This window comes from Benincasa hispida, chromosome 2 (genome assembly GCF_009727055.1).
Source record: "Benincasa hispida cultivar B227 chromosome 2, ASM972705v1, whole genome shotgun sequence".
Lineage (NCBI taxonomy): Eukaryota > Viridiplantae > Streptophyta > Magnoliopsida > Cucurbitales > Cucurbitaceae > Benincasa > Benincasa hispida.
This window is the reverse complement of record NC_052350.1, coordinates 6,080,933-6,104,857: the sequence shown is the minus strand read 5'-3', so window position 1 is coordinate 6,104,857 and position 23,925 is coordinate 6,080,933. Positions and strand designations below refer to the sequence as shown.

General features: G+C 31.7%; 2 protein-coding genes across 2 annotated transcripts; both read left to right on the top strand.

The window, feature by feature from the left end:
- The first annotated feature begins 2,851 nt into the window (after positions 1 to 2,851).
- Positions 2,852 to 5,579, top strand: LOC120070648 (60S ribosomal protein L34-like). The gene is made up of 4 exons (XM_039022479.1): positions 2,852 to 3,026; positions 3,215 to 3,294; positions 4,495 to 4,604; positions 5,314 to 5,579. Exons 1-4 carry the CDS (start codon positions 2,948 to 2,950, stop codon positions 5,405 to 5,407), a joined length of 363 nt encoding a protein of 120 aa, XP_038878407.1. The 5' UTR covers positions 2,852 to 2,947; the 3' UTR covers positions 5,408 to 5,579.
- A 16,173-nt stretch (positions 5,580 to 21,752) lies between these two features.
- Positions 21,753 to 23,101, top strand: LOC120071414 (myb-related protein 306-like). The gene is made up of 2 exons (XM_039023688.1): positions 21,753 to 21,997; positions 22,095 to 23,101. Exons 1-2 carry the CDS (start codon positions 21,862 to 21,864, stop codon positions 22,862 to 22,864), a joined length of 906 nt encoding a protein of 301 aa, XP_038879616.1. The 5' UTR covers positions 21,753 to 21,861; the 3' UTR covers positions 22,865 to 23,101.
- Positions 23,102 to 23,925: the final 824 nt, after the last annotated feature.

Here is a 23,925-nt window from a genome sequence, read left to right as displayed (position 1 = left end):
AAAAAAAAAAACCTAAATAGAAATAAAATAGAAATTAAGTTATGAAGACTCAAAGAAAAAATTAAAGTAGATCAAACAAGAAAACTGAGAAAATCAAATAAAAAAATGAGCATACTTCAAGTAAAATCAATGAAACATAAAAAAGGACAAAGGAAAAAAAATATTAAAAACTTGGATGAAATCGAATAAAAAATAGTGGAATAGTACCTAGACATGGAAGAAAGAATCGCACAAGAAAATGATGAAATAATACAAAATCATGAGTAAGAAATTCCAATCGTGAGTAGAAATACCAAATTAAACGTAGAAAGAAGAAATCACGAGCAGAAAACTGATAAATCGTTCCTCTTAGAATCGAGCGGCGAAGAATGGAGAAGACATATCTGGAAAATGCACATTAGCTCGACCAAAAAGAAGATAGATCAAGAAGAAGCGGGAGACTAAATACGTCGACGATGAAGCGACATGGTGAAAAAACACAAATACAGAAAGAAAACGATGAAGAATAAGGGGGTGAAAAAATACGATGAAGATAAGAGAGAAGAAGGTTATTTTAGGAATAAAAAAAAGGTAAATGTATTCTCGAAAATAGTTTATATATGCAAATAGTTTTAAAAAGGACAAATATTTATTTTTTATAATAAAAACAACACTTGTTACAAATTTTCTAAAAAAAAGCAAAAAAAAAAAAAAAAAAAAAAAGCAAAAACTGGAGAAACGAAAGGAAAAAAAATGAAAGGAAGCGACAAGACAAGACAAGACAAGGGAGAGAAAAATTGAAAATTAGAAAATTTTCAAAAGCTGACTAGTCAAGACTTTCATATTTGCAAATATTTTAAGAGGTGATATTGTTGGGAATGTCCTAAAACTCGTATTCATAAATATTGGAAATATTATCTATTTATCAATAAAAATATTATTGAGTTGTTCATTCAATAAAATGTTATTGATATTGCATTATATTATAAAAATCCAATAAACGAATCAATGACTATAATATGAATACTTTAATTTTATGTGGAGACATAAAAGTAGATCAAGTTTTAGTATATAACCAAAATGGTATATAAGTATATGGATGAGATTGGGTACCTCGTCCTAGTGACACTATTGGATGCGACCCACTTTGTATATTGATACAAATGATGTGATCCTAAAATCATTCATGTGGAGACATCCTATGCAAAGGATGTTATATAAGACTGAACCTCGAAATAGTCACTTTAGAACGACCGTTTAATGCTTAAACTGACTATTTCAAATTCGATGACCTAGGGTAACTCAATCTTAATCTTGAGCTAACTATGAACTTCTGTTTATTCAGAATTATCCTTTGATCTGCATAGGTGATAGTAGTTCAACAATACTACTCAATAAGCCTCCCATTTTTAGGATAAGACCGGATAAATAGCCGAGGACATAGTCTTGCAAGATGGAATTCATTCCTATCTAATTTAGGATTAGTAGATAGGTTGTTCCCTTGAGTACTAACTCCTAGTTTTGAACAAAGGGGCCCTACCCTCTCATGACCTAGATGGATATGGTTTATTAGTTGGACTATAAACCAATTGTTTAATAGAGGATCTGTGGGAGCTTAAAGATCAAGATATATTTACAGGGGTAAAATGATAATTTTGACCTAGCTGTAAATACGAACGACCTATGAAGGGTCGACTTACTAATTATGGTTAAAATAGATAGAAATATATCAACGGTGAGCAAAGTGTAGCTATCGAGCTATAGTGGTGTGTCTTGGGAGTTAATGAATATTGATTAATTCTGTCCAAAGAGTATAGCCAATTAATATCGAATCATTGGAGCTCATGACCTATAGGTCCATAAGGTCCCTCTACTAGCTCCTAAAATTACTTATTGGATTAGTGAATTGAGTCGATTTGAAATGTTCAAAATCGAAATTAAAGTTTTGAATTTGAAGTGTTTAAATTCAATTTAGGGTTTGGTTAATTATATTTGATATAATTAAACGTTTAAATTTATTGAAATCAAATGTAATTGGAGAGATTAAAATATTTAAATATTGATTTAAATATTAATTAACATGAATAAGATTCATATATCAAATAGGTGCTTAATTAATTTAATATTTTATATTAAAATAAATAAATTTTGTTTAATTAATTATTTAAATAAAATATTTTCAATTTTATAAAATTCAAATTCTGATTTGAATTTAAATTTATTCTTAATTTTGATTAAAATGAAAAAAAAAAATGAAAGTTAGTGGATTAATTTAACTTTTATTGGATTAATCTATTGATCAACACCTATGCCACTATAATGATGCCAATTGAAGTGATGACTGCTTCATTTAGTGCTTGCACGAAGGAGATGCATAAATACATGAAATTTCAGAGATTAGAGATGGTGAATTGCTGAATTCTTGAAATTTTGTAGGAACTCTATACTCTCTCTCAAACCCTCTTGGTCCCCACACAATCTAAGTTAGAGGATGGTAGTGAAGATTCTCTTGGTGGTTTATTGTTGATTTGGAAGTTGAATCCGTGGAAAGGAGCACAAATTTAAGTGGTTTTTCAAAAGTATTGTATTCTTGAAACCCTCTTCTTTGAAAATGTTTTCTTACATGCTTTTTAAACTCAAATTAAGTGTAATTTGAGTGCTTATTGATTATGATTTCTTCCGTTGCATGAATGTTTACCTGTCTCTTATACACATCTAGATGTGTATAAGAGACAGATTAGACCTGTAGATCGGAGCCCATAGAAAAAGGAAAGAAAAATATTTTTCTTTAAAGAACGCGATTAAATCTCAATCGTCGACGAGAACGCGTACAAGCCGTCAGATCTAGGGCATCGGGTTCGTCTTGGTTTTTTTATCTCCTCCTCCAAATTTCTGCAAAATTCTCTGCAGCAGCCTCCTCTAGCAGGACAGGAAACACAGAGCGAGGAAGAGAGGAATATCATCCAAGATGGTTCAGCGTCTTACATATCGCAAGCGCCATAGCTATGCTACCAAGTCTAACCAGCACCGTGTCGTCAAAACCCCTGGTAACTATCTGATTCCTCCCAATAGCTGTCCCGTTCCACGTTTGATTTACGTAACAAAATATTTTTGGAACTTCAATGTCAATCGCTATTCGTTACATTCTTTTCTAGTTGTAGTTGTGATTTCAATATTAGAATAGTTGCGTATTGCCTGATGCTGTTCTTATCATCTTCTTCTCTTTTATTTTAAGGCGGGAAGCTTGTGTATCAGACTACCAAGAAAAGAGCTAGTGGACCAAAATGTCCGGTTACCGGCAAAAGGATTCAGGGGGTATGCATTTGATCACTGTTATCTGCTTCTTTTATCTCTAAATCTTGTTAGTTATTTCACCAATAACGCATCTTATTGATGTACTTCTTATTCCCTGTTAAATTTCTGGCTGTTTTACGATGGTTATGTTATCTCTTATTAGTCTAGACCTTTGCGGCAAATACCTTTGAAACTTAGTTGTGTGCCGCATCTGTGGTGTATTAGAGAAGAAATTTGGTCTACCAGTACATATGGTGAATGTTGGTTCTTTGCGATCGTTACACCACCTATTATTGGATATTACAAGGAGCCTAGTTATTTTTCTCCGAGTTCAATTTTAGTTTTTGGTTCTCTTTGGAATAAAATAACTATGGCAGTATGCTTTCGGATTGCGTTCTTATGAGTGGAAGTTAAACAAATCTCAATACTTTGTATCGCACGATTGTTCTTTCTGGATTATCCGCCGTTCCACAGACCTCACAAGCAATCAATTTAATGTTCCCGAGCGTAATGAATGACAGACTTCACTGGCCAAAATTGATCACATACTAAAAATATACAATTCTATAGTTTTATTTTGATATCATATTTATCCACAGATTGGTTTGAGGTAAATCAGTATTTAGTATGACTATGTATATTACTTCTCTTTAATGGTCGGAAGGGACTCTCTACTGCCCTAAACTAGATTCAGAAAGTTTACCTCTTCATTCTTTTAAACTGCATCCTAATGACACTCCTGCAAAATATCCTTTCATTCTATATATTAAGATAGCTGCATTAACTGAGTGCTGTTATCCAAGAAATTGTGAGTAAGTATTAATTTAAAACGGTTACACTTTTATTGCCTGATCGTTTGTTTCCATTTGGAATACGTAGATACTCTCTTTGCACGCTTCTTTCCACCACACCAAGATGTCTATCTTTACTACATACATTCTTTGTACATTGGTAGATGAATGCATGTAACTTTGTGCATCATTTACATGCATTGTTTTTATATTGGTAGACACATTCATAAACATTTGGTAGTTTGGCTGTTTTTTGAACTATATGATAGCATTCTAAATGTAAATGTAGTTTTTGAAAGTTGGGCGTTTTGTTTTTTTGTTAATTTGCATTAAGATGGCATAAATTCCGAATTTATATGGCTGTCTTTTGGTGAAGATGGCCTCAGATCAGAATGCCTTGTTAATTCGTGTAAGTTTATGATCATTGCAGATTCCTCACTTGAGGCCAGCTGAATATAAGAGGTCTAGACTGGCTAGGAACCGGAGGACTGTGAATCGTGCATATGGTGGCGTTTTATCTGGTGGTGCTGTTAGAGAGAGGTTTGCTTTGCCATCTTCTTTTCTCATTACTCAATATTTCATCGGTTTGATTGTATTTTTTATGATTATAGGTAGGGGTGATAGTTGGTTTGGTTTTGTCGGTTTTGAGGCCAACCAAGAACCAAATCAAACCAATCGGTTTTACAAAGAGATCCAAACCAATGCCCAATAAAGAATAAAACCATTGGATTGGTTTTTATTTGGATCAGTTTATGATCAGTTTGGTTCTCGGCTTTTTGCATTTTCTTTTTTTCTTCCTTTTTTGATTTTTATTATCACTTTGTTTTGAATTGGTCTTTTTTACTAATTTAAAATTAAAAATGAGTCTTTCTTCTTTTTATAAACTCAAAATTTAACATTTTTATTTGTTTTCTTGGCACTTTTCTAAATACAAAACATATAAATTCCATAATAATTGGTTTTTTTTCTAAACAACAAATGTACATGCACCATAATAATTATTAAAATACTAAAAAAGATAGTCTACTTTAAGTGTGTATATATATATATATACCATTGGATTGGTTAGGTTTTAAATTGGTTTTTCTAATAAAAAATTGATTCGAATAAATAGTTTTTGGTTTTTTAATTTTATATTAAAAGAATCAAACCAAACCATTGAATTGGTCTGGATTGGTTTGGTTTTTCGGTTTTTTGATGCACTCCTAACAATAAGGTATTTTCTTAATCTTTCTTTGGGTGGGGATAGGATCATCCGGGCCTTTTTGGTGGAAGAGCAAAAGATTGTGAAGAAGGTATTGAAGATTCAGAAGGCGAAGGAGAAGCTTGCATCCAAGAGCTAAATTAATTCCGTTGTTTGTTTTAGAAAATTGATGAAATTTTGACTTTTTTTTTTGACTCGATGCTGAAGTTTAGCGATTATTATTTAAAGTTTGTTTTTGAAGGAACGAGATTTTAGCTCCGGAGTTCACTTCCTCTATGATATGTTTGCATTTCATATAGTTTTTCTTTTTATAATGCCATTTCTTCAACCCCAATTTCTCCATAAGCCCCTGCTCAACAAACTCAATTGTGTTTGGTTAATTGTCTCCTTTCCTTTATCTTAGCTCTCCTTAAATCGAATTTATCTCACTGTTCCTCTACTCATTTTTTATAAGCAGGAAAGTTTTAAAATGTTTGATACTTATTACTTTTTATTTTTATGTTATAAAATGGAAATATGACATTATTTTTATACTATATTTGCACAAAAACTTTTGAAACTGTGCAGTGTGGTTTTTTATAAGTCAACGGGCTCTACAACTTTTACTTACAGTAGTTACAATCCCCTTTCATTTCCATTAAATTTATTTTGTACTAATGATCAAAACAATCTAATTTCATTGAAATTGGGACGGTCAAACCTAAATTCAATTAATTGTGTTTTTTTCACATGAACTCCACATTCTGAACAATCTGCTATTGCTTACTTTCAATTTGAATTCGTATAGCGTTTCTAATTGCTGTTTTCTACCGTTGCACAAACTCATTGGGAAATCTTTAGTAAAGCCACACCAAAAATCTTCCGTCGAATCAGAGTTCAATTTAGAATGTGTAGCTCTGCACCGATCTATGCAAACTGAATGAAGGTTTGGAAAAAAGCAGTCAGGAGAATCGGCAAGGTGGTTCGAGAATAGGGGACAAACTGCGACATGGGAGATATTAAAGTGTTGACTGTTTTAGTTTTTGAGTTGATTGATGATTTAAAACTTAAAGTGTTGACTGTTTTAGTTTTTGAGTTGATTGATGATTTAAAATGAGATAGTGGAAAGGAGATCCCACAAAAGTGGTTGATGTGGTGAATGAGAGGATGGATGAAGGGAGAAGAAAAGTAAGAGGAAAGATGAAGAAGAGAAGAAGGATAGGAAAAAAATAATTTAGTTTATGAACACTACTTTCATGGTTTCATCCACAAATTTCTATGTTTGGTAATCAACTTTCTACTTATATTTTAAAAAATCAAGCTAAAATTTGAAAAAAAAAACGTAGTTTTAGGATTTGACTAAAAATTGAGTGTTACTTTTAATAAATGTGAAAACTACCATTGAAAATTGGGAAAGAAACAAGCATAAACTTCAAAAACAAAAAACAAAAAACAAAAGACAACTAATCAATCATTACCAAATGGTATTTTAGATCTTATTTAATAACTATTTGGTTTTTGTTTTTTGTTTTTGAAAATTAAGTATATACACACTACTTCTACTTCTAAATTTATTTCTTTATTATATAATTTCTTCCTTTGTTATATATTTTTTACCGATGGTTTAAAAAAAGTTGCAAACAGTTGTTAGAAATGGGGAGGGAATATGTTTAATTTTTAAAAACAAATATAAAAAAATGAAATAATTACCAAACGAGAACTTAGTATTTAGTTTTTGAGAATCATATTTATTTTTTCACAATATCTTAATAACTATGTTTGCATCTTTCCTAAGTGAACATTTGAATTCATAACCAAATTCGAAAAACAAAAAACAGCCTTTTTTTTTTTTTAAGAAACTACTATGTTCTTTTATCTTGTCCAACCAAAAAAAAAAAAAAAAAACTCATATAGTTTACACTTGGCTTGAAATTTCTACATACTATTATAAACTAGACAACAAACTAAAGAAATAAATAGGTAAAAGAGTGTTTATATAAACTTAATATAAAAAGTCCAAATGTCTGTCCAAAGGAACTCAAAGTGTGTTTGGAATACAATTTCAATTGTTTAATTTGAAAAAAGTCATTTTGAAAAAAATTGGAGTGCTCGACAACCATTCAAAATAACTTTTAAAGTGTATTTTAATCCGTTTTTATAAAAAAAATGTTTAAATAAAAATGATTTTTTTGGAAAACACATTTTGCTTAAGTCAATCTAAATGGGCCATTAGTTTTTTATTTTGAAAATTATGTTTGTCTTTCTCATAATCCTTTACAATGGTATTCATTTTTTTTTTCTAGAAATGCTTGATTTCATAGCCAAAATTTGAAAACAAAAATAAATTTTTAAAAAATAAAAATAAAAATAAAACATGAAGAGCATTTTGAAAACATTTCTAAAAGATAGATAATAAAAGAAAGAAACTCATCACTTGAAATAATGTCTATAAATTTAATTTTTAAACATCAAATATTTATAAAATATGATCTTAGTTTTAAACCATAAAGCTACGATTAAAAAGATAATTTTAAAATGGATAACAAAACAAAGAAAATCGCAGTTTAAATTTCAAAATCCAAAACCAATACTTATGAATTCATTCATTCATTATTATTATTATTTTTGTTCAACAGAACCATTACTAGACAATGTTACAGTGGCATTTGGATTTAAGCTCCATTAAAATTCCCATGTCAAAGCTCCCATTCCCATCTCGTTTAATTTCATTTTCAGCCACAATTTTCGAAATGAAGGTCCAAAATAATTTATTTCTTGATTGAAGTTAATTATTTTTTCATTTATGGTTGCAAAAATGTGGTGCTTTCTATGTTTCACTCATTTTATCAGTTCTCTATATATTTGGACTCCAATTTATTATTAAAAGAGTTTTTGTTCATGATTTTCAACTCCACATTTTCATCATTTATTATATACAAATTATTTATTACACATATTGAATTATATGGAAATTATAGGCCACAGGACATCAAATCCACTAAGTACACATCAACTGGTTAATCTCATAGAAATCTTAGTATCAACCTTATCAACATTGAGATATAAGACATTATTCATTATGTCAATCTTTTTTTTGTTGTCCCATCCAACAATGAAAAGTCAAAAATTGATTTTATAACAATATATTATTAGTTGATATTTAATTAGCTAAATTGAACTTAGTTCCATGGTAATCAATATGACATTCTTCTTTAGAAGTCGAAAGTTTGGTCTCCATCTTTGTAATTGTACTTTTTAAGGAAAAAAAAACAGAAAGTTGATCTTTAATTAATCCAACAACGGAACATGTCAACATTAAGTAATATCTCAAATCATTTTGTTTCTCTCTTACTATTTGATTCTAATTATCCATTACATTATGGGTAACCTTGATTTTTTTTCCCCTAAAGATATTGAATTAAATTCGTGGGGTGGGGGAATCAAATCTCTAACCTCGAGGTTGATATTATAAATATTATGTCAGTCGAAGTATATTTATTTAGATAATTTTTTTATATGGATTGATTTGAAGTCTTTTAATTTATTTTAAATTCAAAATTAAAATTTCCATTTTACAAGGAAAGTTTGGATTTAATTTAACTTTTATTTACAATTATAATTAGTATTTTTTGGTTCCAGACTTCTAATCTCTTAATTAGATGCATATATGTCAATAATGCTTAGACCGATGTTGATGCATGAATGTGGATAGGGAAGATTTCGCATGATCTGCACATACTTAACAATAAATTTGTAATTTAGAGAATACATAATCACCTACAAAACGAGGAGAATTCAGGCATGAGTGTGGTACTTTACCACAATGTTTTCAATCGAAATGGGTAGACCCTCACCATCAGATGAGGAATAGGAAGCTGAAGAGGCATAGTATTGTGGGGATCATAACCTTATATTTATGAGTTGATCCTAGCATCCCTATTAGTCCATAATTGCTATTTAATTTGTTGCCAACAAATGAATTAGTTATTAAATTAATTCTAACACTGGCTCGTGGCTCGCTATGAGCCAATGCCAATGAGCCTTAGGTTGGTATTTTCAATCTCAAAATTTTTCCTCTTTATCTCATTTAAGTCGGATAGTAGTGGATTTAGTTTGAACTTTGTTGAGTCCAAATTGATTCCTAACAATTTTGACAATTAAATAAGTGTTTAAAATTATACCAATTCATTTCCCATCTTCCATGATCAATCAAATCCATCAACAATTCATGCACACGTTAGCCGGTTCACGCATGGACTCAAAATTCAAAATCATCAACCATATTAAATGATTGGAAAATAAATGAAAAAAATCATCTGAATTATATTTTGTAGTCAAACCATGTGCTTCTTAACTTCATTAATAGCAATTTGAAAAATGCATAACCAATCCGAGATACTATTATTTGTATTAATTAGTAAGTTTGGTATCAATATATATATATATATATATATAATTTTGTTTTAAATGTGCTTTGTATAAATAGTTAATACAAATGACAACTCTAATACCCTCCTATAGTTTATAAGAAGTAGTTTCAATTACATAAAAATCCAAATCTTGAACTGCCCTTCAACAAAGATCTTCAACTATGAAGTTCGTGTGACTCAAAATTGCGGCAATGTGTTGCAATTAAATTCAACTATATATTAATAAAGTTATGACATTAGAGTAAATACAATACTTCTATAACTCTAGACAATAATGGTTTAACCCCTTCAAAGTTTATGCCATTATAACAATCTCTAATATAGGGTTGCAAAAATTTACTATAAATAACCAACATATGTATCGAGGGTATAATTGTAATATTAAAATATATATCATTTGAGATTATGAAGAATAGAGTCGTATCCTTGAGGAAAACGTTGTATTTACAATATATACTTGCCTTCATTCATTCTTTGTCACGTAGTTACTATGAGAGTAGTATAAATTTCTACATATTTTTCACATATCCAAAATATTAGCAAATGATTATGAAATTATAGATTTAATCTATCAATTTTACTATTTTCACTTTTTTTTTTTTGTTTTTTTTTGTTTTTTTTTTGTAGTTTAGAACATCAAATCTACTTTGATTTGAACGTTTTAAATTTTTTGTCGAAAATATCACAATACTTTTTTTTTTTCCGTTTATTTTAGTTTAACAACATATGGAGTGAAGGAATTCAAACCTCTAATATTTCGATCGAGATTATATGTCTTTCATGAATTGAGTTATGCTCAAGTTGATTGCACGTAACTACATTTGGAATCTGGATTCGGCACCTGATGATCCCAACATTTCTCTGCATCCTGAAAAATTCCCAACCTAGAATTACTCAAAGCTAAGCATGCTTATGTATGAAGTTCTTATGATTGAGGTACCGAAAAGGAAAATATACCTTATTGGTATAAGTAGTGACTTTCCATATTTTTAAACGTTACTTAACTATATTTTTAAATCATCAGAATCTCTCCCATTTAGATGCAATCTCGTTTCATTCGCGTCCCTCCTAAATTAAAAAAAGTTACCATTCTAAGTAATAATAATAAAAAATACGGAGCCACATCTTAATTCTTAAAGCTATATTCAATACTTTTTTTTTTTTTTTTTTATAATTAAAATAACTAATTTGATTGAGTTGTAAAAATTCATAATTAAATATACGTCCGTAGTAGAGACGTACTAGGGCGGTTTTATGATGTTATTAGGATGGTGGTCGATTTTTTAATTTCAAAACCGACCGATGATCTCCTAATTGAAAGGAAAACTTCAATTTAAGATGAATTAAGGAGAGAAATGGCTCCATTTCTTTTATTTTTTGGAATTAAATGGATTGGAAACATTGAATATTGAGTATTTATCATTCTTATTTTATAAGTGTAACTCAATTTAAAATTTTCTTCAAATAATCACATCTTTGAAGTTTTGAACTCAAAAAGAAAAAGCATACCGGACAATGGATATTAATGATAAAAGTTGATACATTATTAATCCCGTCGTTTGCAACGTAAAATTTAACCAAGTGTCATAAAAGAAAATAAACTTGGTTATATATTTGACTAAGTAAAAAAGAGTGTGTTATTAGAAAAATATCAACATTTTTTGTATACTTTCTTAATGGCATTAAATTGCCAACTTTTAAACAAATATACATTATTTAGTTTTTGTTTCTTGAACTTTATTAAATCAGGCATAGCAAAATTAAGATTAACATATAACTCAACTATATATATTCTATCTCTCTACTCTTAATTGTTATACTAAAAAAAAGTTAAATATACTGGATAGCAATGGATTTATCTAATATTTATTATACATCCCTTCCTTTAAACACTATTACAAGTACAAAATGCAACCCTATTCATGTCACATGCAATGCTCATTTTTTGGCCCTATCCTTAATTTAAAAACCTCTAAATCTCTCAGACTTCATCTTCTACAACATTATCTAGAACCATGAAATTAACCCATCTCAAAACACAATATATTTTTATTTTTTAAAGCAAGATACTAAAGGATAAAGAGTCAGTAATATAATAAATATTTTAATTAATTATTTCTTAATTGACATTCTAGTATTAATCAGTTATTTATCCCTTTTGTACTTGGATTGAAACTTTTAAATACCGAATATGAATCCAGATTATTCAAATAACATATAGTTTTTTTTTAATATACAATCAAATAACATATAAATTAGCATATTTAAAGACAATAATTTTGCTATGATCTTTTCTGCAATATTATTTTTAACATTAACTAACATCGGTTTCAGTTTGACGGATTCTGGGGTCCGATGTCCCAGTTACTGTTGGTGAAGGAGAACCTAAGGAAAAGTCTTGGATTTGGCTTATGTTGTTTATCGTGTACGAGTTGACAGTTTGAGGAGGAAAAAAAGAACTATGCAGCTACCAAATAAGTAATGTATGTAAAACAAAGAAATACGTCAACTTAAAAAAGGAGTTAAACTTAAGTAATCTCAATCTATTATGTTATTAACAAGTTTGGCTCTATGGTTTAAAAGGGTGCGCTATATGTAGACACTCTAAATCTTAGAGACACTTTGCTGTATTATTTGATATTTCTCTCTAACAATAAATTGATCTCTCCCTTTGCTTAATGAATGTGGTTGTCATTTCTTGTCTTGAATGCTTTTAAGAGTGAAGACGGATATCCCTATAAACTAACACAGTTCCTTTCAACATGTTTTGTCATCACTCACATGTTTCCTAGGAAAATTCACAGAAGGTTATCCAGTATATAATTGCTCCAAGCTAAATATGCTTAATTATGAAGTTTCTTGATTGGGAATTGAAAAGGAAGGTGCACCTTGTTGGTATAGGTAGTAATTTTCAATTATTTTTAGTCTTTCTAAACCATACTATCACGTCCCCTCTTAAACTCGGGACTTTATAGTTTACATTTTCTCGCTTTATTTATTCATCTATTTCATGGTCGGATTTCTATATATAATTACATTATTAAAATTATCTTTTTCATTTTTTAAACAAAAGGCGATGGATCCTCTCTGATTAAGAAATAAAAAATTAGTTACATTGATTTGTTTTACCAAATGGTAAAGTTGTAGTTAATATTAACCTAAGGAGTCATTTGGAAGTTTGGTAATACCAATAATACGGAAAACAAATAAAATAGGAGGTAGATAGTACATGAAAAATACTGTAAGTTACGGCCAACTTTCCTTGCACATCTTTATCTTAATTTAATATTTGGCCATATCGCATGCAACATGCCTCAGCCCACTACTAATTAATGTCACAAATTCATTCACCATATGCATTCACATCAGTCGTCATATACATATAATACACTTGGCTCCAACTGGGTCTTTAATGGGTCTTTAATTATTTTTTTCTTTCTTTCTTTTTCTATTTCAAGGATGTTTCGTATATTGGTATGGCTCGTTGCGTGATTGGATTTAAATCATAAGATTGAAATATCTATAGTGTGTTTGGAATAATTTTTAATTTCTTTTTCTAAAGCATCTTTTGAAAAATTCATTCTTTAAAATGTATTTAGTATATAACTTCCTAGGAGTTTACAATCAAATTTATATTTAATAATATTTATATATAATATATTAAATTTTATTAATATATTAGATATTGGTGATGGTTACCAAGGCAAGATCCAAAAGGAAAATGTAAACACCTCGGGAAGCGAAATGACAAGCCGAGTTAGTAAATGTATACCAATCAAGAAATAACTGAGTTGAACAAGGATTGACACTTACAAATTCGAGGACCAGAGACGTATTTGACACCATCAACGTTACATGTAATTAGAGTCTAGAGGCAAGTGTCTAAGGAAAGATCTATAAATAGGCCAATTGGACCACCCCAAGGAGAAGGGTAAGTAATCTCCAAAGGAGAACCTGGACCTTACTTCTTTTGTGCTTAGCTAAACCGGATACGTTGTACGAACTTAAGCATTGGATGTAGTAGGCTCAACACCACATTTGTGAATGTATACTAGGTCTCCTTTGGAAAGTCTTTAGGATTTGGTGAATTTGTTTAGGCTCTATTCTTAGGGTGTTGATATAGTATTTATACCCCTGTATAGTGTCTTGTAAAGACCCACTTGATAAATACATCTTTCACATGGTATCAGAGCCTTGCTAGCTGATTTCTTCTTCCTCTTGTTCTTTGTCATCGTTGCCGTTCAACCATCAACCAACCACCAGAATCCATGTCCAGTGTGAAGAAGAACCACCCAGATCCCTTGTTCGAAGCCACTGTGAAAAACTCGATCCTTGATCCTGTAGCCTCTATGAAAAACTAGATCCTTGATCCCCACTGTGCAGAACTCGACCCCTTGATCCCCGATCCAAAACTCGATCGAACTCAATCCTTAATTTTCGATCCAAAACTCGATCCTTGATTGAACTCGATCCCCGATTCCTGGTCCAAAACTCGACCCCTAATCCCTAGTCCAAAACTCGATCCTCGATCAAACTCAATCTCCAATTCCTAGTCCAAAACTCAACCTCTGATCCCCGATCCAGAACTCGATCCTCGATCGAACTCAATCCCTGATTCCCAATCCAGAACTCGACCCTTGGTCCCTTCAGCCAAGCCTCCCTCGTTGTCCCTGGTTTTCTTCTCTTTCCAAGCTGCCAAGCCACATGGAAAATGATCACGTATTTCATCCAATTAGTACTGATGGGGCAAATTACATTACTTGGGCTCATGAAATGAGAAGTTTCTTAATCGAGCGTAAATTATGACGAATTATCACTGGTGATATTCTTCAACCAGTCAAGATATCCACTGAGGACGATACTAAATTTGTTGAACGATTAGAGAATTGGGACAACAAAAACCATCAAATCATCACTTGGATTGAAAATACATATATACCGGTCATTCATGTTCAGTTTGATGATGCCAAGAGTTTGTGGGATTTCCTGTCTACCTGGTTTCAGTCCGTTGGCTTAGCTCACTATATCAACTGCACAACACTCTGATTAATCTTATTCAGGAGATAGGGCAATCTATTAATGACTACTTGATTATACTTCAGCCAGTCTGGACACAATTGGATCAAGCTAAAATTAGTACTGATCAACTTCACCTTATTAAGGTTCTTATGGGACTTCGTCCATAATATGAGTCGTTCCGTGTTGCTTTGCTCCACCGTAGTCCCCTTCCGTCTCTAGATGCAGCAATTCAAGAAATTCTGTTTGAAGAAAAACATCTTAGCATCACTTCTTCCCGACAATCAGAGGTTGTACTCGCCAACACTCATATGCGTGGTAATTTTGGAGCCTTTTATAAAAATTGTGAGTTCACTGGGCATAAGTTTGCTGACTATCCAAAATTCGAGTGCAGATACTGTCACAAAAGTGGTTATATTCTGAACAATTGTCCTACAAGACCACCGCAACCACTAAAACATACCTCCAAGTCTCGATCTTTTATACCTAATCCTGGCTCTGCCTATGCTGTTGCTGCTGCCTTTTCCGATGCCTCTGAACCTTTCCTGTCTACTTTTCAAATAAATGACTTACAAGACTTACTTAAACAGATGATTTCATCTAATTCCTTTGCGCTTGCGGTCTCCCTAGATAATAGATGGCTTCTTGATTCCACTTGTTGCAACCATATGATGTTTGATTTTTCTCTTCTATTTGCACCTACTCCTGCCAAATCTCTTCCTCCCATTTATGCTGCTGATGGAAATTGCATGACCATATCCCATGTTGCCTTTGTTAAAACTTCCCTATTACCGCTTTCCGATACTTATTGTGTTCTAATTTGTCCTTTAATCTTGTCTCCGTTGGGCAATTATGTGACCTTGGTTTAACTGTCCTTTTCTTCTACTGGGTGTCAGGTTCAGAATTTGTGGTTGGGACAAACAATTGGTACGGGCTGCAAAGTGGGAAGATTATTTGAGCTTACTTCTCTTCGACTTCCTGTTTGTTCTCTTTCTACTCCTGTCACCGACTCTACTATCTATCAGTGGCACCTCCATCTCGATCATACTTCTTCCGTAAAACTCCATCATTTAATCTCTAGTCATAATTCGAATAATGTCTCTAAATTTGTATCTCTTGACGGTTTGAATTGTAAGCTTGCAAAACAACTCACATTGTATTTTTCTTAGTCTAGTTCTATAAGCGATAATCCGTTTGACTTAATTCATTTTGATATTTGGGGACCCATTCCTATTTCCATTATCAATGGGTATCGCTACTTTATTTTATTCATTTACTCTCGATTTACCTGGATATATTTCTTTAAACACTGCTCTTCCCTGTCTCAAATATATATTGATTTTGTTAACACGGTTCACACTCTGTTTTCTCGCCCAATCAAGTTTCTACGTACAAATAACGCCTTAGAATATAAGGACTCCAGGCTCTTTTTCTTTCTCACCCAGCAAGGTACTCTTGCTCAGCGCTCTTGTCCTCATACCTCCCAACAAAATGGGCGAGCGAAGCGGAAACATCGTCACATCCTAGACTTCATCCGAGCCCAACTTCTGTCTGCCTCCTGTCCTGTAAAGTATTGGGGTGAAGCCGCTTTTACCTCTGTCTACACAATCGATCGTCTTCCTTTATCTATTCTTCAAAATGCTTCTCCGTTTGAACGCTTATATGGTACTTCTCCTGATTACTCTAACCTCAAGGTCTTTGGTTGTACATGTTTTGTACTTCTTTACCCTCATGAACATACCAAATTAGAACCACGTGCCCGTCTCTGTTGCTTTCTTGGCTATGAAACTGAACACAAAGATTTTCGTCGTTGGGACCCTCTCTTTAATAGATTGCACATCTCCCGCCATGTCACTTTTGGGAGCACACTATGTTCTTTAGTCTCTCAACCTTTCATAATTCTCTTTTGAGTCCTCTTCCCTATGATTCTAACGATTCATTTGATCTTTTTCCTTCTTCTCCATATTTTGATAATTCTGAGCTTGAACAGTCTATGTCTGTCTCTGTTGACCTTGATTAGCCGTTTGTCTCACATGTGGAATCTGGACCTGCTCATGACCCTACCTCTTCTATTCAACGCTCCACTAAGGTAAGAGCACATCCTACTCACCTTCGAGATTTTCACTGTTTTTCTACTATCAGTTCCTTGGTTTAACCTACCTTCTTCCGTGAGGCAAATACTAATCCTCTGTGGCAGTAAGCTATGAAAGAAGAACTTTAGACTCTCGACAGAATGCACCCATGGAACTATGTTGACTTACCCTCCGGAAAGAAACCCATTGGTTGCAAGTGGATCTACAAGATCACGACTCACTCTGATGGTTCTGTTGAGCATTATAAAGCTCGATTGGTAGCAAAAGGATATTCTCAAGAGTATCGGATCGATTACGAAGAGAACTTCGTACCAGTGACACAAATGACATTTGTTCGGTTTCTCTTAGCAGTTATTGTAGCTAAACAGTGGCCATTTTTTCAAATGAATGTCAAGAATGCCTTCCTTAATGGGGCCTTATCTGAGGAAGTATACATGCAACCGCCCCCAGGTGTCTTTTGTCCATTCCAGAAAGTATGCCTCCTTTGACGAGCATTGTATGGTTTGAAACAAGTCCCTCGAGCTTGGTTTACAACTTTTAGTTCCACTATCATTCAACTTGGATATACGTCTAGTTCTCTTGACACAATATTATTTACGCGATAGATAACTCATGATATTGTTCTTCTTCTCCTATATGTTGATGATATGATTATTACTAGGGATGATCCTCAAGCTATCTCTAATCTACAACGCTATCTTGTGAACACTTTGAGATGAAGGACTTGGGTTTACTCAGTTACTTTCTTGGCCTTGAAGTATCATTGAGCTCTACCAGTTATTTGTTGTCTCAAGTAAAGTATGCCTCAGATCTTTTGGTGGGCTCTGATATTATTGACTCTGCTACAACTCCGACACCACTCAATCCCAATGTTCGTTTGACTTCGTTTGATGGAATTCCACTTGAGGATGCTAGTCTCTATCGTTAGCTTGTCGGCAGTCTTATTTATCTGACAGTCACTCGTCTTAACATTGCCTATGTTGTTTACATTGTTAGTTAGTTTATGACTGCCCCTCAGACCATTCATTTTATTGCTGTTCTTTGTATCCTCTGTTATGTCAAAGGTACTTTGGGCCATGGACTTTAGTTTTCTTCCCAATCTTCCCTGGTTTTATCAGGCTATTTTGATGCTGATTAGCCTGGTAATCCTACTAACCGGCGTTCTACCTTCAGTTATTGTTTCTATCTTGGTGATTCTCTCATTTCTTGGCGCAGTAAGAAACAGAGTGTTGTTTCTTGTTCTAGTATGGAGTATGAATATCGTGCTGTGGCTGATACTACGTCAGAATTCTTATGGCTTCGTTGGTTTCTTGATGATATGGGAGTCCCCCAGTTGTCTACCACTATACTTCATTGTGACAATCATAGTGCCATTCAGATTGCTCACAATGATGTTTTTCATGAACGCACCAAACATATTGAGAATGATTATCACTTTGTCATCAACTCCTGAGCGAAACTTTGATGTTACGCTCTGTTTCCATCGCTGAGCAACCTGCCGACAATCTCACCAAAGCTTTGCCTCCTGGTCGTTTTCTCCAACTACTTAACAAACTCAAGTTGATTCCTGCCTTACCACCTTGAGTTTGAGGGAGGGTGTAAATGTATACCAGGTCTCCTTTGGAAAGTCTTTAGGATTTGGTTAATTTGGTTAGGCTCTATTTTTAGGGTGTTAATATTGTATTTATAACCTTATACAGTTTCTTGTAAAGACACACTTGATAAATACATCTTTCACAACACTAATGCAAGGATGTCTTATGCAGATCAACTTAGGAACAATCGAGATTAGACAAGGAAGAAGCGGGTCGGAGGTCAAACCTACGAGAGGCTTGCAGTGTCATGCTATACAGATGAGATCCGAGGCCTAACAGATATTAAAATTTAAAAGTTTAAAAATGAAATAGATGTAAATTTTAAAGTTGAAGGATGTAATTTAACGTAAGAAAAGCTATTGAATGTGAAAACAACGAAAAACGTTGGATGGCAATATCGTTGAAGTATATAGGAAATTTGGATACGACATGGGAAATTTTGAGTCGGCTACGTACGTCTACGGTCTGCATATGAATCCATTATGTCGTTTTCAATGCTATGCGAGCAGGGTAAAGTTGTCCATGTCGTATCCTTTTCCATATTCAATGGACAATGTGGACGGTCCCAGCTGTAATTCTCCAATCAAAGCCTGCCATCTGTCACATCTTACTATAACATCAAATGTAGCCACGTTTATTCTTGTTAATGTCAAATTCATACATGCTAATCTATTATTAATTAAAATTTAACCAACCACCTTGAAATAAGCTTGAAAAATAAAATGTTGGCTAAATCATATAAAATGTCTATGATCGAATACATCTGAATATTAAATTGTTTAATTAATATTTTTGACATTCCAAAATATTTCAAATATGGTATTTTCCTTAGTAATTGAATGTCATTTTTTTAAGAAAAATTTTAATATATATATATATATATTTTGGAATTTTGACTATGAATTATATCCTTCCCTTAAAAGGATAGAAAACTATTTCAGAGCAATAGTAGAAACAAACAGTTTTTCCTTTTTCTTTCTCTTTTTTTTTTTTTTTAAAACCCAAAAAACTAATATTAATTGTAAAAAAATATTCATACACATCCAGGATTTGACGTTGATATTAAATGTTTATTAATATCTCTCATATATTTTATAATTTTATAAATATTCGTAAAATATAAAATAATATATTTAGTCCAATAAAATTAAAAATACTAATAAGAATATCTAACTTAATTTATCTAAATAAATTTGATAAATTATTTAACTTAAAAAATATTTGTTGATATCAATATTATATCTATATGTTGATAAAATTAAAATCTCAATATAGATATCAATATTTTAATATTAAATTTCTACCAATCAAAGAGACCGTACGAGCGGATTTCTTTGTTAATTTCTATTTAATCCCTTTCATATCAATATTAGAAAGGCTTTCATGTACTATTAGTATAGCTGCTTTTTCCTCCCTCTAATTTTATGCTTCTCTTTTATCTCCATATCTTTTTTACTTATATAAAGTTGAAGCTTAGTAGTACGCCACCAATAATAGCATGCACCAAAACACAATACCAAATTATTTTCACTATTAATTTCAGTTCATCTCGTTTAATATATAATCTCAAGTGTTGTTTTATCTCCATTAACTCGAGCTTCAACCACTTAATTAAACTCCTTGTTTCATATGCAAATGAAGAAAAACGATATTTTTTTTAGGTTTTATTTGGTAATTCTCATATTTTTTTTCAAGTAAAATATATTTTTAGAAAAAAAATAAGTTTTTAACACTATTTTTTTAAAATTTTAAAATATAGCATGGTTTTTGAAATATTAATGAGATAAGTAGTGGTTGTTAATAAACTTAATTTTAAAAAACTATATGGTCACGTAATAAGATCCGTTTAATTTCAAATTTTACTTTTGATTTTTAAATTAACACGTCTAAAAGATAGAAACTTATGAATCTAAATTAAGTAACATATATTACACGAAAAAAGAGAAAGAAGAAGAATCCAGAGTTGAAGAAGAGAAAGAAACATATGAGTTTCATGTCGACATTGACAGTTGACATTTGATATCATAAGATATAGGCTTATTAAATTAAAGGAACAAACAGTGAAATAGGTTAATTCCACTCGGTACGTTATCTTTGTTCATTATTCTTGCCCATAACCACACCATTTATCCATCCCTACGATTCATTTATTTCTACACGGTTTTCACATTAAAAAAAAAAAAAAAAACTTTTTGGTATGGTTAGTATTTTCCAGGGTGGCCAAAAATTAGAGTGAACATAGTTCAATAGGTATAAAGATGTATTTACGACGAGAAAGTTTATGGTTTGAATTTTTCTGCTCATATTGCTTTAAAAATCTAACTAGATTGAATTTAGGAAGATATTAATTTATATCCTTACACTTTTAGGCTTGTGTATCAATTAAATCGCTAGACTAGTAATGATATCAATTTAAATCCTAAATTTTTATAGGTGTATCAATTTATACTTCTTTAAAAAATATTGGGTAGAACTTATATATTTATCAATTAATTAAATCTCAAAATTAATTTTCATAAATAAATCAATTTAGACTCACAAATAGATTTTCTTTTGAAAATATCCAATGCATCAAACATATATTAATCATTCATTATGTAAAACCAATATTCGAAGAAATCTATTTAATATGAAAATTGATGCATATATAATTTATAAAAATACTAAGGTCATTTAAATCGATTTCCTCATAAAAATTCAAGTGTTTAGTTGATACAAAAACTATAATTTCTACGCGATATTCGTCAATGAAATTTAAAGGAGAATATAAATTGATACACTAACAAAAAAATTCATAAACTAAACTCCAAAATTTAAAAGTATAAATTGATATATTTCTAAATTAATTCATCACTTGACACTATGGGGTGTTTCATCCCCAACTTGAAGTTTGTGGCCAAATATAATACTAGTGTTTACAAATATTTATAACCTATAACCAAGGACAATAGATACTATTTCAAAATTGTTTTTGCTACTGTATTTAATTACTTTTCACTCCTTCTCTCCATTCTTCTTTGCATGTTTACCATTTCTTAGTAAGATTAAAATATTATACATCCTAAGCACATAACTATACCCATAAACAATAAACAATTCAGTGCCCTAGACATTGATTGAGATGGAAAAAAAACAAAGAAATAAGACCTACAAGTTGCTGAACTACATCCCTTTAGCGAGTCTAAAACCCAGCCTAGTAGCGAAGTATTATTACACTTCTGCAAACTGGCGGTGTATTTTGACTTTATCTATTTAATAGTTGTGATTTTGTACATTTACCCAACTTTTACACACATGAGGTCATCGACATTAGTGTAATGGTCTTGTGGGTCTTCTCTCTTTATTTCTATATATATATATATATCATAGAAACAAACTGGGCAGCTACAAGTTGTAGTAGTACATCCCCTTAGCCAGCCGACACCCAAAATTCATAGATAATATAATTCCCTTTCCTATCCTTTGAAAAACAAAAGTATAATGGGAAGATCACCTTGCTGCACCCAAACTTTTGGTATCAAAAAAGGCCCTTGGACTCCTGAAGAAGATATCATCTTAGTTTCTTACATTCATCAACATGGCCCTGGCAATTGGAGATCCGTTCCCAACAACACAGGTTCTTTTTTTTTTTCTCTCTTTAAAATTTCATTTTATTCCTCCAATTAATTTCTTCCAAATTTTTTCTTTTATAATGTTTGTATTTTGTTTAATAGGTTTGCTTAGATGTAGTAAGAGTTGTAGATTGAGATGGACTAATTACTTACGACCGGGTATTAAGCGTGGCCATTTCACTGATCATGAGGACAATATGATTGTTCATCTTCAAGCTCTCTTAGGCAATAGATGGGCAGCCATAGCCTCTTATCTTCCACAAAGAACTGATAATGATATAAAAAATTATTGGAATACCCATTTGAAGAAAAAGCTTAAATTAGGCTTTGATGATCAAAATAATGGTTTTTCAAAGGGTCAGTGGGAAAGAAGGCTTCAAACTGATATTCAAACTGCTAAACAAGAATTGAGACAAGCTCTTTCCCTTACAACAACAGACCAAAATTCAATTCAATCCAATCAAAACCTTAACCCACCACCTTTTTCAGCTAATTCTTCTATTTCCCAATTATTATTACCAAATCAACAACATGCTTCTTCTTCTTCTACTACTACATATGTGTCAAACGCTGAAAACATAGCTCGATTGTTGGAAAATTGGACCAAAAATTCACCCAATAAATGTACCACAAATTCAGAATCAACAACAACGACAACGACAAGTGGGAGCCAGAATTATTATTGTTGTTTGTCGGTGGAGGCTGAAAGTTGCAATTCTCAAGTTGGAGATGATGATGATAATCAGGGGGGTGGTGTACAGCAAGTTCCATTCAATTTGTTAGAGAAATGGCTGTTGTTTGATGAAGCTGCACCTCAATATCATCAAGATTTCCACAATTTGTCCTTGCAAGATTCTCAAAGCCTTCTTTAATTAATTAATTACCTATGTCTTTAGTATCTGTATAAGTCATGGCTTATCTTTTACCTCAAAACCCCAACAATTGTAAATCTACCAATTATTATTATTATTACTTTTACAAAACTTGAATGGGGAGAGATTTCAATCTTTGTGTAGGTTTTTATCCGTTGAGTTATGTTTATATTGTTGGCAATGTATATTGTGTTAGCAAATATTATTTCACGAGGTAGAAATTTTCATTAAAAAGAACAAAAAATATTTAGTTTTTAAATATATTTATGGCAATTTTGTTTGGCCTAATTTTCTTGGTTAAAATACAATTTGGTACTTGAACTTTGGAGATGGTTCAATTTTAGTCTCCATGCTTTCATATATCCAATTTTAATCCTTTAACTTTAAATATATATTTTTTTATATTTAATCTCTCAAAGTTATTTTTTATAGAAATTGGTCCAATAATAATAATAATAATTTTCATGCAAAAAAAACCATAATATGTGAATATTTTTACAAAACTTATTGTAAACATGTTACTAGATAATAAAAGGTTGGTTAAAAAAAATACTTTTGATCCTTGAATGTCATGTGAAATAAAGAAGGATGAATCACAATGATGTTGTAAGCCAAGAAAGGTGTCACTGAAAAAAATAACAACTGAGAGAGATAAAAGAGAGAAAACACAAAATTTTGTTAACCTGGTTCGGTATAATCACACCTACGTCTGGGAGGCTCTACACCTAGGTGAAAAGAAATTCACTAGTATGTAATATAGTTCTACAACATGCATTTTAACTAAAATTACATAAAATTAACTTACATATAACTGAATTACCAATGAGCAAGTTAGGCTACCCCTAACATCAATACACTCTTCAATGACTCTGTAGAATTAGGCTCCTCTAAAACTGTTGCCGCAACAATGATCTCACATTCTCTTCACCTTCCGATGAATAGCCATTCACCTGATATCTGTAACAACTCTATAAACGACTACTTTTTTCAGAACTTGCTTTTGAGAATGCTTGCTCAATTTCACAAAGGTAGTTCATATACAATCCCATAGTTTCTTCACC

Coding starts and splice junctions, on each gene's coding strand:
- LOC120070648 (XM_039022479.1), top strand. CDS start 2,948: ATGGTTCAGCGTCTTACATATCGCAAGCGCCATAGCTATGCTACCAAG. Junction 3,295..4,494: donor CCGGCAAAAGGATTCAGGGG/GTATGCATTTGA, acceptor TGATCATTGCAG/ATTCCTCACTTGAGGCCAGC. Junction 4,605..5,313: donor GGTGGTGCTGTTAGAGAGAG/GTTTGCTTTGCC, acceptor GGGTGGGGATAG/GATCATCCGGGCCTTTTTGG.
- LOC120071414 (XM_039023688.1), top strand. CDS start 21,862: ATGGGAAGATCACCTTGCTGCACCCAAACTTTTGGTATCAAAAAAGGC. Junction 21,998..22,094: donor ATCCGTTCCCAACAACACAG/GTTCTTTTTTTT, acceptor TTTGTTTAATAG/GTTTGCTTAGATGTAGTAAG.